This window comes from Carex rostrata, chromosome 27 (genome assembly GCF_964058835.1).
Source record: "Carex rostrata chromosome 27, lpCarRost1.2, whole genome shotgun sequence".
Lineage (NCBI taxonomy): Eukaryota > Viridiplantae > Streptophyta > Magnoliopsida > Poales > Cyperaceae > Carex > Carex rostrata.
In genome coordinates this window covers 4,825,496-4,842,189 of record NC_135944.1, presented here as the reverse complement: position 1 = coordinate 4,842,189, position 16,694 = coordinate 4,825,496, and the positions used below count along the sequence as shown (strand labels likewise).

Below are 16,694 nucleotides of genomic sequence, written 5' to 3'. Positions count from 1 at the left end.
TTTGTTTTCATACACGCATCCTTATCTCAAAAAAATTCTTATTCATATCAACTTCACCGAATATAATTCGGATAGAGACAGAGTAAACAAACAAAAATATTTTAAAGAGGCCTACGTATGACAGATCTCAAATTAGTTTCTTTAATATTTTATATTTTCTGAGAATAGACACATTTGATTAAGATTTGTTTAAAACAAAAATATTGTGACAGTAGTATTTTAATAAATGGGGAGGGCCGGACGCTAAAAACGTCAGACAACTTACAAAATCCAATCCACAACTGGACCCTCTTTAACTTTTGATTGATTTTAAGTGCCACCCAACTATATATTATTTCAAAAATTTCGAGTGGTTATTTACACATTTTGTTGACACTTGACAAATGGCATTACAAAAACAAATTAAATAAATGCTATACAACTTTAGTAGTTGCTGCTATCTAGGTCCAAGTTGTAAAATTGAAATTTCATCCTGAGCCACTTGCACCGATCTGTCACCTGATACACTATCTGAATATGAAACACCTCTTCTTTTAATGCAAAATGCGGGTTTTGAGGGTGCTTCCAGAGAGACGGTTTCACTACTGAGCATGATTACGACCTCTGACATGCGGGGCCTAGCTGTTGGGTCCTCTTGCACGCAAAGTAGCCCAATGTGTACATGTCGGATCATCTCGCTTATATGGCAATCCAGTAGTGGGTCTATTATGTCAGTTATAGTTCCTCCTATCCAAAGCTCCCATATCTGAAATTGTTATCAAATATTTTATGTAAGATATGATGATAATAGTTTGCGGTACATGTAAAGACACCATATTGTTACTGCACACATGTATAACATTTCATTGAATTTGACGGTATGGGATGGGGGTTGCAATCCTGCTTTGTGTTTATGAATATTTCATTCTTTCTAAAAACTAACAGCATATCATGTATATTTTGTAGCAAAAGAAAATTTGTAAGATATGTTATTGTTACATGCACTCCTTGTCTATTATTTTTTTCTAATGCCAAAATTAAACATTTGGAGAGAGGTACTTTGGTCAATTTTTGAAGTATGAAAAGGGGGATATAAAAGGTACTATTTCATGTTTTCTAGAGGTACCGTGATATATTATGTATTGTACATATACATGACCTCGAAGGGGGTATTAATAAATGTAAGTATACGAGGTACTATGAAAATTTCCCATTGTGATTTTACGGAACTTGTACAGATAGTTATTATAAAAATTTAAAGAGATGATTAAGAATTCTTACCGAGCTTAATAAGTCTTCATCCTGCTCACCATCAAATGAACCACAATTTGCTCTCCCGGTTAGGATCTCTAAGAGTATAATGCCAAAACTATACACGTCTGACTTGATTGAGTAGACCCCGTGCATTGCATACTCTGGTGCCATATACCCACTATGCAAAATTTAACATTTTATTTAGGACCAAATTGATACTTTTAAATAAATTTTTGCTTCTTAGTTTTTCCCAAATCACATGTAATACTTGTCAAATAGGTACCACAAAACCATAGCTTGGACTACTCTTGGCATATAGCACTGAGTTATTGACTACTTCTGTTAGATACTGATAATACTGTCAATTCTGTTAATTGTAGAAGAGTTTGGTAAATACAATTAATTTCGACTTTGGTGCTTTTATCAATAAATTGGTGGTTTATCTATATAATTTGTATTGGCATTGTTGGGTATGATAGAACAACGAGTTTAATTTTCAATGAAAGACCATCTCATAATTATAAGATGCAAGTATACAAAATATGGTGATGCTATTTACAATGTACTTACAATGTTCCAACGACCCGCTTTGTCGCATATGCAGCCAGATCAACACGGAACAACCGAGCTAGGCCGAAGTCTGAAATTTTAGGATTCATATCGGAATCTAACAAAATATTGTTGGCTTTCAGATCACGATGTATTATCGTCAATTGAGAATCTTCATGCAAATACTGGAGTCCACGAGCCACCCCATTTATAATTCGCTGCCGTTTTCTCCAGTCTAATTCTTGCCTTTTTTCATTGTCTACCAGAATACCAAAAACATATTTACTTTAAAATTTAGATCTGTCATGTAGCAAATAAAAGATTCATACATCATAATGCTGAGAAAAAAAAAACTATTAATTGGTTTGATTAAAATCAACAAATTATGGATTGAGAGCAGGATCTATGTACCAAACAGAAAGATGTCAAGGCTTTGATTGGGGAGGAACTCATAAACAAGAAGCTTCTCTTGTCCTCCCAAGCAAACTCCAACAACCCGTACCAGATTCTTTTGTTGAAGCTTTGAAACTAGAACTAACTCATTTTTTAATTCCTCTAATCCTTGGCCGGAGCTCTGAGAAAGCCTCTTTACTGCTACCACTTGTCCATTTGGAAGGATTCCCTAGAGCAATTAGGTAGAGATATATATAAGCACAAAAATTGACTTTTAGAATATATCACACTAGCTCCCTAAAGTATCAATCAACCAATTCTCATTGTTATCCTTAAAAGTCTCATACGTGTCGTGCATGTAGGTTCCAAAACATTTCATACTGTTCAATTTGTTCCATATTATCATATTTCAGTGCAAAACTAGTTCACATTTCTTGGGATAATTCAACAATTACAGGGATGAAAAGAAGTACCTTATATACAGCACCAAATCCACCTTCGCCAAGTTTGTTGGTTTCATGAAAGTTATGTGTAGCAGCTTTCAGTGTAGAAAGGTCAATAAGAAGCGAATCAACATTTTCTATTTTTTCCCCGGAGTTGACTTTTTCTGATACAAGGAAAAACAAGCACAGTCTTTAGGATATTTCATTAATGTTTGCTTGCAAAGAGTGAAATAATTTGGATAACAAGATTAAAGGAGTGGTACAGTATTGTAATAATAAATTATTTTGTCAACTAAATTTAAAACTTACCAGATAGAAATGTTTTTCTTCCATGAGATCGCTTCTTATATAAACAAAAGCAAAATACTACTAATAACAAAACAGCAGCTACCACAGGAATAGTGATGGCAAGAGCTATAAGATTGCTTTTCTTCTTAGTACCTGCATATTATTAAAATTTTGTTCATAAATTATAATTCAGGACTATAATTTATCAGGACATAGCTAGAGACAATTTGACATACAGGTCCACCTAATTTACAAATTACAGCTTGAAGCCCCTGTGAGGATGAAATAAATATTATAAACTTCAGTTCTTATCAGCTTCTGACAATCAGAGCAACATATTTTGAAGATGGCATCAGTCCGAATTATATCCAAGCAAATTTGATATTCAAATCTAATTCAAGAAAAAATAAAGAGCCTGTTTCATTTAATAGAATCAACTATTCAATTTCAGTTTCTGTGAATACATGGTTTTGCAAATTTCCATTTCTTTTGTCCATTTCTGTGCAACTCATTATCTATCCATATTGTCCTCTAACTGATTCAAGTCAATAGATACTTGTCTACATTATCACATGATGGCCAAAATTATTTCCAATAATATTATGTCTAACTATTACTTCAGTAGATCTTTGTCTAGTAAATGATCATTAAAAATATTGAAAAATTGATGCAATTATGCATTAACAATAACATCTAAACTAAGTCAAAGACTTACTTTTATTTATAACAGGTGGTGGTACTTGGCTGGATGATATGCCATCAATCCGTACCATGTCAGGACCTCCATAGAAAGTATACACCTCGTACCTGATATTACAATGTATACCAATTGTCCTTGCCCCAGCACATCCATTAACATACTTAGGAAAGTCATCAATTAGTCGTTGAAGACAAACCTGGAAAACATAGATCGATATATTTAGTTCCAATTTTTTTTTCAATTGTTCGGCAACAAAACTGATTTAATTTAGAGCACAATAAATGCAATGACGACCTGCCCTTAGTGGTACCAAAGTTATCAGGTATGTCACATGGTATTTAAATACTACTCATTGGTAATATATAATTACCATGCCTAACGAATCATACCTGGCACTGGGACTTGGTCATGTCAGGGGTGCACTGCACAAGACCATAGATGACAGGAAACTCAGTTGAGAAATTTGTAGCAACTCCTGTAGCGAATAATTTGGTTGAGTTGTTGACGGCCCATGATTTCATCTCTGACATAAGCTGGAGGACTGCCCTGTCAAACCGGGCAGGGTCCACAGTAACATTGTATGCAAGGATCAGGGTCTGATGTGGTGAGTTGGCTAATGAGGAAAGAAAATATTGGCTCGAGAAATACATGTAGCAACTATTGTACCACATCCACGCCGTCTTATGGTATGGGCATAGATTCAATATATCCTGAAATTTTTATTTGAAGCCACATTACAAGTAGTTATTATGATTTTGAATTTACTAATGTATGGCTTTAACTTTTTAGTCTAATTAATTAGTGTACATATATTCGCTTGATTTAGCTGGTATGAAAAGTATGAACAATTTTATCATTCCTAATCAATTCAACTCGCATAAAATGATTATTGATAAAAACAGACTGGAATATAAGAAATTTGAATTTACTATGTAATTTTAATTTTGTAAACAACCTCATCACTGGAAAATATTAATGAAAAATAAATACAAAATTATCCATAAGAACAAAAATGAATAGTAAAAGGAAAATTACCAATGTCCATGAGAAGCAAGTGTTGCAATAGGAGGCATTATGATCACCACGGCAGAGGACAATACCGGTCACCATATTTGGTACTGTACCAACAGTACCATCCGCAAAACCATTACCAGTAGAATTGGAGCGCAAAGCTGAGAAGAGAAGGTTAAGGTTGGACTGGTACGTGCTGTTGTTCCTGTAGTTACCTGTACTATTGTCACAAACGTAATAGAAGTATTCTGTGGAATGCGGTATGTCAATTGCTTTGGCTGGAACAGGGAGGTATAAGATGAGAAGAAAGAGAAACACTAAGAAATGCATCGTGGTTGATAAAATGTTTAATTCTCTCTTATTTGGTTTTAAAATCTAGATGGAGAGAGAAAATGGCTAATCGATTTTGAGTGTGTTCTTTCCTCTCCTGGATTTAAGAGGGAGAGAGAGAGAGAGAAGGGTTAATAACATTGACGCGGAGCTGGACTCAGTTCAAGTCAATCCTGATTTTGAGTCAAGTGTGCAGCTTCCACTGAGGCCACCAATCACCAAGCAGTACAAGAGGCGCAACATATATGTTGAAGATTTCAACACCGAAGGCCCAAGGCCCAAATACATTTCTAGATTGTTCAAGACAATACATTGAAGTCGGTAGTGCATACCGAAGAGCCATCCTAGAAATGTCTAGAATTGTATAAAATATTAGAAATAGGATCCAAAGTGACATTAGTCAAAGTCAGTAGAAACAATTTGAACTATCTAGATAATTGTATAACCGACATAGATCCAAGTATAAATAGGTTAGTGGTCTATACGTGATACTATGGGTGAACCAGAGTGTCAATAAGTAGAGAACCAGATAGAATCAGAGAGATAGTGAGGCATAAGAGTTAAGAAATATATATCAGCCTTGTAAATTTTGCTCCATTAAATAAAATAATTCAAGTTATATAAACTCCTCTCTTCTCTTCCAATACCACAATCCGATTATAATTTCCAACATTTGGTATCAGAGCTTCAGGTTCGAGTTAGCGAAGTAGACAAGGGCGTTCGTGTAACATAAGAAGCATCTCAAGACGATGTCTTCAGGTATTGATGTAACTATGGCGCAATCGATGGTCCCTATATTTACTGGAGAAAATTATGCCATGTGGAAGATCAAGATGCGGACGCTGCTACTCTTGCAGGGATTGTGGGATGTCGTCGAAAAAGATTTTACGGTGCCAACAGGAGCATTGACGCCGGAGCAACAACAACAACAAATGAAGGATGCTAAGGCATTGTTTCTAATTCAACAAGGTGTTGTTGAAAGTTTATTTCCACGAATAAGTGGAGCAACTACATCCAAGAAAGCATGGGAGACTTTGAAGGAGGAGTTTGAAGGCTCCGAGAAGGTGAAAGCGGTGAAGCTGCAGACGCTAAGAAGACAATTTCAAAACCTTCAAATGAAGGAGTCGGAGAAGATCAAGGAGTACTTCTCGCGAGTCATCGAAGTTGTCAACCAAATGCGGACGTATGGAGAAGACATCTCCGATCAGAAGGTAGTCGAGAAAATTTTAATTAGCCTCACTGACAAGTATGACTACATCGTTACTGCAATAGAAGAATCGAAAGATATATCAACGCTTTCGATTCAACAACTGATGAGCTCCTTGGAGTCACATGAAGAAAGAAAGCTCCAACGTGAAGGAAATTTGGTGGAAGACGCATTCCACTCCAAGCTGAGCTTTAGACCTCGATATAACCCCACGAGTCAACAAAATATCCAAGAAGGCGGCGGTCCGCGACAAGATGCAGAGAAGCAGTCGACGCAAAAGGAGAAAGCACCAGGTTCAAATTATTCAAATTTATGGTGCGATATACACAAGAGGTCGAACCACAGTACATCTGAATGTTGGTCGACAAAGAGATGCAACAAATGCAAGAAGATCGGCCACATAGCACGAATGTGCAGATCAAGAATTAACGACCGAGCAAACTTCCTAGAAGAAAATGAGAGTCATGAAAGCATTTTCTATGCGTGCCACTCAGCCAATGAAGAGAAAGGTGATATCTGGTTTCTCGACAGTGGTTGCACAAATCACATGACCGGAAATCGTGAATTATTTCACGTCATCGATGCTTCGTATGAGACAAAGGTACGTATGGGAAACGGCTCAATTGTTCAAGCAAAAGGAAAAGGAAGTATTGCCGTGCAAACCAAGATGGGTCTGAAATTTATCCGAGATGTATTGTTGGTTCCGGACCTAAAACAAAATCTACTGAGCGTGGGGCAATTAGTGCAAAATGGATATGCAGTTCATTTTGAAAATGGAGGCTGCAAAATTTTCGATCGAAGAAATAAAAATCAAATAATAGCAAGAATACAAATGGAGAAGTCTAGAAGCTTCCCACTCTGCATAAGCTATGCTCCGCATATGGCGCTAAGAAATGAAGGGTCAAAACCAAGTGATACTCGAAGAGCTAAAGAAGGGTCTACAATATCAAAGTCATTCCCCAAGCAAGTAAGATCTTTATCCGAAATTTACGAGTCATCTAATTTTTCATTTGTTGAACCTCAAATCTATGAAGAGGCCGCAAAGCATGAAAATTTGAAGAAAGCCGTGGAGGACAAAAGTCACGAGATTGAAAAGAACAACATTCGAAAGCTTGTAGATCGACCAAAATATCGTAAAGTCATTGGTGATAAATACACCTATAAAACAAGGTTGATGACCAAAGGTTTCAAACAAGAACTCGGCATCAACTATTGGAAGACATATGCTCCAATGAGAAGGCTAGAGAAGTGGCGATCATATCAACTTGACGTTAAATCGGAATTTCAAAATAAGTACCTTGATAAAGAAATTTACATGAAGGAGCCACATGGAATTTTAAATCAAGGGGGAGTGAATGGAGGATACAAAAAATCGATCCGCAAAAGAAAAAGAAAATCAAGTCGGTGCTGAGGGGGAGTGTTGAATTACACAGCACCAAAAGTCAAGGCCCAAATTAGGCCAAATATTTCTTCTAGATTGTTCAAGAAAAATTATAAACCAATGTCGGTAGGATAAATTCTAGACTTTTGTAGATTAGTGCATTCCGTATAGTCTAGAGTCTAATGTCCAGTAGAAATTAAATGAATTAGGTAGAAGTTTCTAACACCGACATATGGTGTTATAAATAGGATGTAGCGCATGTGAATAAGCCAATGAAAAAATAGATAGAATCAGAGAGTATAGTAAGGCATATATAAGAGTTGTAAAATCTTGTGTACTCCATTAAATAAAACAAGCCAAGTTATATAAACTCCTCTCTACTGATATCATCCACAATCCGATTCTAATAATTTCCAACAATATAATCAGTAGTTTCTGCAAATATAAAAAAGATTCATTGAGATTTATTAGATTAATTAGCATGGATTGGCAGTATGCAGGATATCTAAACTTAGTAGAAAAATATAGAAAATAATTTATTTTACTTAATTAAAGGAACTGTATTAGAAAAGAAATATTAGTCTCTCTATTTATCTAGGGGGTGCTGCGCACCAAAGTAGAGAATAGTTTTTACTAAAATTTTGTTACCGTTTCCTTTAGTTTAATGAAAATTATCTTTGAGAGCTTTGTTATACTTTGATCCCTTTTCTAATTTTTGCCTGACAACCTTGGAGTAAGGATTAGAAAGACGGCCGTACCTTAATTCAGCGTCAAACATGCTCTTCATAAACAAGTTGTTAAATAGAATTAAGCAAATGCCAAAAAGATATAATAAAATAATAAAGCACAAGCAGGGTAGTAACCAGGGACGGAATCAAATCTGCTCTTTTTCTTGAGAAAAGGAGCACCCTCCTATTCTTCAATCCGAACCGTTCAAAATTGATCAGTGGATCGATCCGACTGACCCGCAGTTCGGAGCACCCGCGGATCACGCTGATTATTAGCGATAAAGACTCCAGCCCTACAGGTGTGGGATATCTGAATTATTCTTTCGTGGGCGTACTCTTACCAGTCATTCCATCTGACCTGACATCCGTACTTTATTTTTAAGTATTAAAACTGTAGAGCATGTTTATCCTTTCTGCACTATAGGTAGAATTGTATAAACCCTGAAAAATCAGAATTTACTGTATTTTAGGAGTAGAGTAATTAAATAATACTATATATATACTATTGTTAGAATATTAGGTTATTAGTTTGTCTCCTTCTCGTAGGAGACAATATATTACTATTATCATTTACGTGCATTCACATGCATTGGGGAGAGCTAAGCAGGGCCAAGTGACTTCGTTCCGTCTTGTGTCACTTGGTGTGGGACGGGCCGCAACCATTGAGCCGAGGCGTCACTTGATTCCCAGATGTCTATTAGGATTATATTATATATATACTTTGATACATACCCCTTTTCTGATTATTTTACTTTTATTTTACGTGAGTAGTTCCGATCTCGAGTTCTGTGGCACGTGACGATCTCGAGTTCCATGGCAGATTTTGGTTCGCACGGTTTTGATCTCGAGTTCTGTGGTAGAGTGAGGGCACAGTTCCGATCTCGAGTTCTGTGGCCCTGATGATGAAATTCTTACGACTTGCATTGTATGATTTCTCCTATTGGATATGTTTGGTGTATGAATCGTCTAGGTGAGATGACGCAATGGATTGATATAACCATCGGCTAGTGTGTGTATAACTTGGGGACAATGCTCGATGTCACTAGGCAACGTGTATCATCGTCCTATGTGCATAGTCCTTGGATTATATTGTTTGGATCTTTGATCCCACTGGCACGGCACGGGGTGTATATTTTTAAAATTCGTATTATTATTATTTGGGCACACAGTGCGAGGAGTACTGAATTCCAACTTGATATTATCCGCTATTCTATTTTATTTTGGGTTATTTCGCATGTTGGCATAATAGATTAATCGCATCATGACCTGAATTAAAAAGTCTTCATTAGCTATTATAATAGGATCACACTGATGCATATCTAAATTTTTATACATAACTGTACATGATTTATAAACAAATGTGCTTTGACTGTAGAGGATCTCTGAGGGATAATACTGGGTCATATATTGGGCGATTAGTCGCTCACCCACAAGTTGTTTCGTGGGTTTTAGGTACAGAGTCTGGCGATCCGCAGCAGGAGATGCCAGGAGCTGTCCCCGAGGGCCATGCCACTTGAGTAGTTGGAGATAGGCTTTGATTAGGTTTACGAGTCCCGTATTTCTTGTATTATTTATACGGGCTCGATAGATCATGTACCCCCCCTTCTATAGTTGATGTTATTTTGGATCCGAGATGGATCGTAATGTTTGTATTATATGTGTATGTTTATTTATTTGTGTATGTGACTGATGCTTGACACTTATTATTATAATTATTATGCTTCCACTGATGATTTGATTTATTATGTTGATTATGATTTAGCCTTGCGTGCTTAAGTGATTAATTAAGCACGAGGCGGGGGTGATCACACTTTAATCAAGAATTCCTGGTTTGGGGTGTGATAGTATTTATCTACATACTGCCATCGGTGGGACTATTGACCATCACTACTAGCCGATGGCATTACAGTTAAAGGGGGAGCTAGGGTTTTCAAAATATATATATCCAACAACACAGAAATGTTCTAGCGCACTCTCAAAATTATTGGTCATATCTAGGTAGCTCGCTATCTCCGTCGCTACTCCGTCGCTACTCCGTCTTGACAATAGCACTCATCGCCTGCCACCTCAACAACACCAATCGAGCGCTCTTCGTCGTAAGTTTTATGCAACTGATACTCTGTCTATATCTTAATTTTTAGGGTTTTCTAGTTTGGGAGTTTTTAGGATAATATGGTTATAGGGTTTAGTTTTAGATCTTTAGTTTTTTAAACATTAATTTGTAGTTTTGGAGGTTCCCTACTCTTTGATCTGTAATTTAATTTCAGAAATGTCAATCCAAGATTATTTGCCACTTATGAAAAGACTGAGAAGGCCCATTACTGATCCACAACGAATTCATATTACCACTGACGGTGTTGCTAGTTTGGATGTGTGGGTAAAATTCTCTAATTTCACATTTTATTGGTTCAATAACATGAAATATGCAAGAATAACCTTGCCTTGACATCCAATCACATAGATTTCATTTTTTTGAAGATTTGCATCCATTCAAGACCTGTTAGGAGGAATGCAAGAAGAACAAGGGCTTAGATATTAGCTAGAGCAAAGCCAAATGCCAACCAAGAAGCTGATTCCCCGAACTGTACTAAGGTAAGGCACCTGACTGAATAAATTAGTGTTTTTTTAAATAAGTTGCTACATGTACACGAAAGTGATACAATCATATCTACATTGTCAGGACTAGTCTATAATCTGTTATTCATTGTTTATGTTACAAGACATATATGGCTGTTAGTAATAGCTGTTAGGATAGTTAGTTACAGCTGTAACCATAGAGTTATTTATATGCTGTTATGATGTAAAGCTGATGGCTATATAAACAACTCAAGTATAATCGATTCAGACTAATGATGAAATACAATTGATTCATTGTATTCCATCTCTCTCTCTCTATCTCTATTCTATCATACATGATAGGGGCTTGCTAATGGGATTAATGAGACGGCCAGTAAGAGTATTACTGAATTGGTGCTACGGAGACAGTCAGTACCTATAGAAGGAATACGGGGTTAGGTCCCGCTTGTAAATCAGAAGGCATTGGATGAACTGGACCTGGAATTCCACTGCTACATGAGAGATATCTTGCGATGCCACTATCCGAAAGAGGAGCCTTCCGCCTCTCTATCAGGCTGGGAGCTTTACGGGATGAGAGCTTTCAGATAACAGTGGATTTCAAAGATCTCCGTGATTTTTTTTACTTTTAACGACATTGTCTCTATTATCCAAGTTTGGATGGTGTGAGTGTTTATTATTATAAACAGATCTATTATTTTTACAATCAACTTCTTTATTTCATTCTGACACTGACTATTTTCAGGTATTGCACGAAACTAATTCCTAAAGGTGCAAAAAATAATGAAAATATTGGTTTCTTGGACCCCAGTCAGCTTAGCGACACTACTATTAAATATGCTAGTGAACATTCCCTTTCGTACTTAGCCGATTCCTTGCTAAAGTTGCAAGATAAGAATCTTATATTCTTACCATGCCACAAAGATAGGTAAGCTGCTAATTATACTCATGTTTATTGTCTATTCTTAATAGGATAAAAATCTTATTTTATTACTTAAATTGCAGGAAACGTTGGAGGCTTCTTGTTATTATTCCAAGACAGAATGTTGCCTACTTGCTGGACCTAATGCCAAATAATAATGATAAAGAGTTTTACATTGTTTCCGTATTACAGCAGTAAGGAAAAAAATACATATAATTTAAAATGCAAAGTTCTTTCCATTGACAACTTCTAGGTACATACCATATACTGATATTTAATAATTCTAGGGCTTTTAAGTCATACATCTCTCAAGGAGGTCGGCACACGCCAGGGAGAAGAGCACTGGAGGTCAGAATATTTAGGTAAGAAATATTTTAATCGAGTATTTCCTTGCATCTTATTTGAAGTTCCAATTGCACTACTAATTAGATCTTCTTTTAAACAATACACATTTGATCAGAACCCTACACAAAGCAATTTACGAGAGTCCGGGTATTATGTAATGAAGAACATGGAGACCCTCATCAAAAATTATGCACGTTCTTTTTCAAAGGTTTGTCAATCGCCTGTTTCTATCATCCTTTTAGATTTAAGTTCTTAATTATATATGTTATTCATATGTTTTCATTTATTCATGCAGTGTTGTTTGTCCAAAACGTCATACAAAGAACACCAATTACATGACATCCGTATCCAATGGTGTAAGTTCTTCTTAGAATTATCATCAGTTTAATTGTCGTGCAGGTACTTGGCTGTAGGAGAATTTGACAAGTTGTTGTTTGTGGTTTGAAACAATTATTGTTTTCAGGTTCTTGTGTTCAAACACTTGATTAATTTATTGTTGGTTTTAATAATTGTGGTAAGAAGAATTAGTTTTCTGGTACAATGAACTATTGTTGTGTTTATTGGTTGTATGTTTAATAATTGTTGTAAACTCTTTTTATATATTGCTTGTGGCATGGATTGATATATATTATATGTTGGAGTACTTGTGTATGTATGTATTAATTGTTGGTTCAGAGATGGGTATGGAATGAGCGCATGCATGTTTAGCTTTGCTTTGCTAGCTGTGTTTTAAAAGTGGGTAGGCTAGCCTGTAATACGAGAATTAATAGTAAAAAATAATAATAATTACATATACATCACCATCGGTCCAGAAATTAATGACCCGCTAGAATTCTAGGATTTGCCAACGCCAACACAGACAAAACAGATGGTGCAAGACACTATAGCAAATGGCTATTGAAATTCAGTAGACATCGTTAATCACATTTGCCGTCGATTGACGAAACAAAAGCGATGGCGTTGGGTTCGTCAAACCCGATGGTCAAAGGTGCGCTGCCGATGGTATATTGATTAACGTCATCTGTTTTGATCCGATAGCATAGATGTCTACATTTTCTATCTTGGCGATATGCATCGGATCGAAACCCGATGGTGGAATGCGATTTCAACCGATATAAAAGAGTTTTTTTGGATTAGTGTAAATTTCAAAAAAATTGAAAAATTCTATGTATAAAGTCGATCAATTTCAATGATTTAGATTCTTTATTTTAAACTAATTCGATAGATTTTGAAGTTATGCACACCAAATTTTTTATAAATATCCAAAAAAATAATTATATTGAAAAAACAAACCAAAGTTGCACTGGATTTCAAAAACTATCCAAACCGCAAAAAAATTTTGCAGTAATTCAGTCTAAAACCGCAAAAAATTTTGCGGTTTTCCCAAAATCAGCATTTAAAAAAATCCGCAAAAATTTTTTACGGTTCCAATTTTTTTCCATTTTTCAGATTTTTTTTTATTTAAATAGAAATATTTATAATTTATTTATTTTTTGTATTGAAATATTAGAAATATCTAATATATTTCTTTGAAAATAGATGGAATATTATATAATTTGATTTATTAGAAAGAATGCAACAATAACCCGGATTAACATTTTTCATGTCGGATTTTTCGCGGCTGTAAGAAAAATTAATATATTTCTTTATGAGTTATTGGAAAAAAATAAAAATGCTTGGATAATGAGTTATTGATCCCGGTTTAAAAGTCACTTCTAGGTAATATGGAAAATATTGTGATCCTTCTAGTACATTTAATTTATAAAAAGTTGTATCTATTTTGAAAATTCTTTTTAATAACAATCATTAAATAACTTAAAATTTTTGTTTTTTTCAAAAATAGATACAATTTTTTATAAATTAAATGTACTAGAAGGATGACAATATTTTCTATAATACTTAGAAGTGACTGTTGAACCGGGATCAATAACTGAGAATGCAAACATTTTTATTTTTTTCTAATAACAAATAAAGAAATATATTAATTTTTCTTACAACCGCAAAATATATGGCATGAAAAATGTTGATCCGGGTTATTTGTAGCAGTCTTTCTAATAAATCAAATTATATAGTATTCCATATATTTTCAAAGAAATATATTAAGTATTTCTAATATTTCAATACAAAAATAAATAAATTATAAATATTTCTATTTAAATAAAAAAAATTGGAACTGCAAAATTTTTTGCGGTTTTTTTTTAACCGCTCGTTTTGGAATTTCAAAACCGCAATTTTTTTTCGATTTTAGACTGAATTACCTCAAAAAAAACTTTGCGGTTTGGGTAGATTTCGAAATTCGGTACAACTTTGGTTAGTTTTTTAAATTTAATTTTTTTTTTGAATATTTATTAAAAAAATCAGAATTTTTTTATTAGTATATTACAATGCTGGCTTTTCTGTTATAATTTTACTCAATTAATTGTTCATACAAGTAAGTACCCAATTTTCAAAAGATAATAATGTTGAATACTTAAAATACGTTTATTTCTGTCCACTTCTGTTAGTATTGAATAAATGGCACGTTTCTGATCACTATTGATTGTTAGGGGTAATTTCATCTACTTTTATCATTATTTTCTAACTCTCAGAGGTCCACATCCAAATCTGCTTCTATTCTTGATAATAGAAGCATCCTCCTCTTCCTCTTTTCTCTCTATCTCTCTTCAAAAGCAACAGAGAATGGGATCCGCCGTTCTAAAAAAGTGAGGTCCACTGGAGTTATTGAAAAGCAACAGTCTAAGTCTTCTATATAAATACTTGATTGATCTATATAAGCACCTGGTTCATCTATATAAGCACTTAAAGAAAAATAGAGTACTTCAGATTTGAATCCAAAGAAATGAACCTTTGTGAGCTCCATTAGAACTAGAAGTCTAAAAAAAAACCCTGTCATCCAAAAAAAGAATCAAACCTTCAAATTACTACATCCATCTACACTAAAAAAAACTACATGCAAATAAATTACTACATAAACTATTTTTTTATACTACAAATGCAACATAAATTATTTATACTACTAAAAAAATACACATAAACTATTTATACTATAAAAAGAAAAAATTACACATATACCATTTATTTATACTACAATTATTATATAAACCATTTATTATAATCATTTATTTATAATTGCGGATTATTTTTCAAAAATGAAAGAATTAAACACATACCTAATAAAATTTGTAGATCTAAAGCTTTTTCTGTTCCTCGTTCAAAAATAGACAAACTTATATGATTAAAATTAAAATTACACTCATTTTGAGAGTTTAAAAAAAAATTTGGATGAAGGAAGAAAGGAAGAAGGAAGAAGAAAGAAATGGGGGAAGGCAGCACGCAGGAAGAAATGGGGAGGGGAAGGGAGCCACTCGGCTTTAATAAAAAAAAAATTAAAAAAATTAAAAAAAAATTAAAAAAATAAAATAATAATAATAAATAAATAAATAAATAAAAAAAAATTTAAGACTGAACGAACCGTTCGGTCTGAGAAAAAAATTGGAAAAAAAAATGAAAACCAAACGGACCATTCGGTCTGGGAAAAAAATTGGATAAAAGTGGATCTTCTGTGGCCGCAGGATGAAGAATTAAAAAAAAAATTGAAAAAAAAGTGTGAGACCAAATGGTCCTTTTGGTTTGGAGAAAAATAATTTTAGAGACCGAACGGACCATTCGGTCCTTATGATTTTAAAAAAAAAAAAAAGTACTCATTCCATAACAAAAGGTTTTCTATTTATAATTTATAAAAAAAATTCTAATATGAGACTTACTTTGATCTCAAAATGAAATATACTACGAAATCTAGATACATTTGACATATTTGATCTATCATCTGATGATATGTTATTGCAATAAATAAATAATAGATAGACTTATATGTAATATTTATCATTGTTAGAAACTAGCATGTCATAACATTTGTCCTTTTTACCCACAATTATAGCTAGGGATTCTTCGTCAATTAATGAGGACACTAGTTGACAGGACCTGTTTGTACTATATTTAGAATGAAGAAGACTTGAGAGGGAGGTCGTTCAAAATTATTGTAAAAGGACAATTATTGGTGTTGCCACTAGGGTGAAGACTCAAGACTCAAATACTCTTCTGCATTAACGCACCGTGCGTTAATAGATCCGGACTATTCAATCGAGCAGATCTGGACTCTTCTGCATTAACGCACCCGTGAATGTAATATACTTTTAGTCTCTGCTAAATTGGTTTTAGTTATTGTTTTAAGATAACAACAAGTCACTTTTTTGTATCTTAAAGTGCATAACTCAATTATCCGACAATTATCCGTATTCGAATCCGTAGATTATCTGCTCCATATCCGTATCCATTTCAGGCGGATATGGTTTTAAATTTTGATATCCGTTTACTATCTGTATTCGTATCCATATCTGTATCCGCTCATTGAAAGACGGATACGGATATGGTATTAGCATTATCCGCTCCAAATCCGCTCCAAATCCGCTCCGTTTACACCCCTAAATGCATCCTATGCTACATAAGCTTTTATTTGAAGGCCCAAACTGAAAATTTATTTTAAAGATCAATTTTTTTTTCAAAGTCCAGGTTAATGTTGCTTTTAAATAG

At 34.3% G+C, this 16,694-nt stretch overlaps 1 protein-coding gene across 1 annotated transcript; it reads right to left on the bottom strand.

The window, feature by feature from the left end:
* Positions 1-280: 280 nt before the first annotated feature.
* On the bottom strand, positions 281-5,082 carry LOC144545137 (cysteine-rich receptor-like protein kinase 6). Its single transcript, XM_078293722.1, has 9 exons — positions 4,642-5,082; positions 3,996-4,316; positions 3,622-3,802; positions 2,928-3,059; positions 2,649-2,782; positions 2,194-2,404; positions 1,804-2,041; positions 1,261-1,411; positions 281-745 (listed from the first exon to the last, which is right to left on the bottom strand). The coding sequence occupies exons 1-9, from the start codon at positions 4,945-4,947 to the stop codon at positions 437-439; spliced, it is 1,983 nt and encodes a 660-aa protein (XP_078149848.1). The 5' UTR covers positions 4,948-5,082; the 3' UTR covers positions 281-436.
* Positions 5,083-16,694: the final 11,612 nt, after the last annotated feature.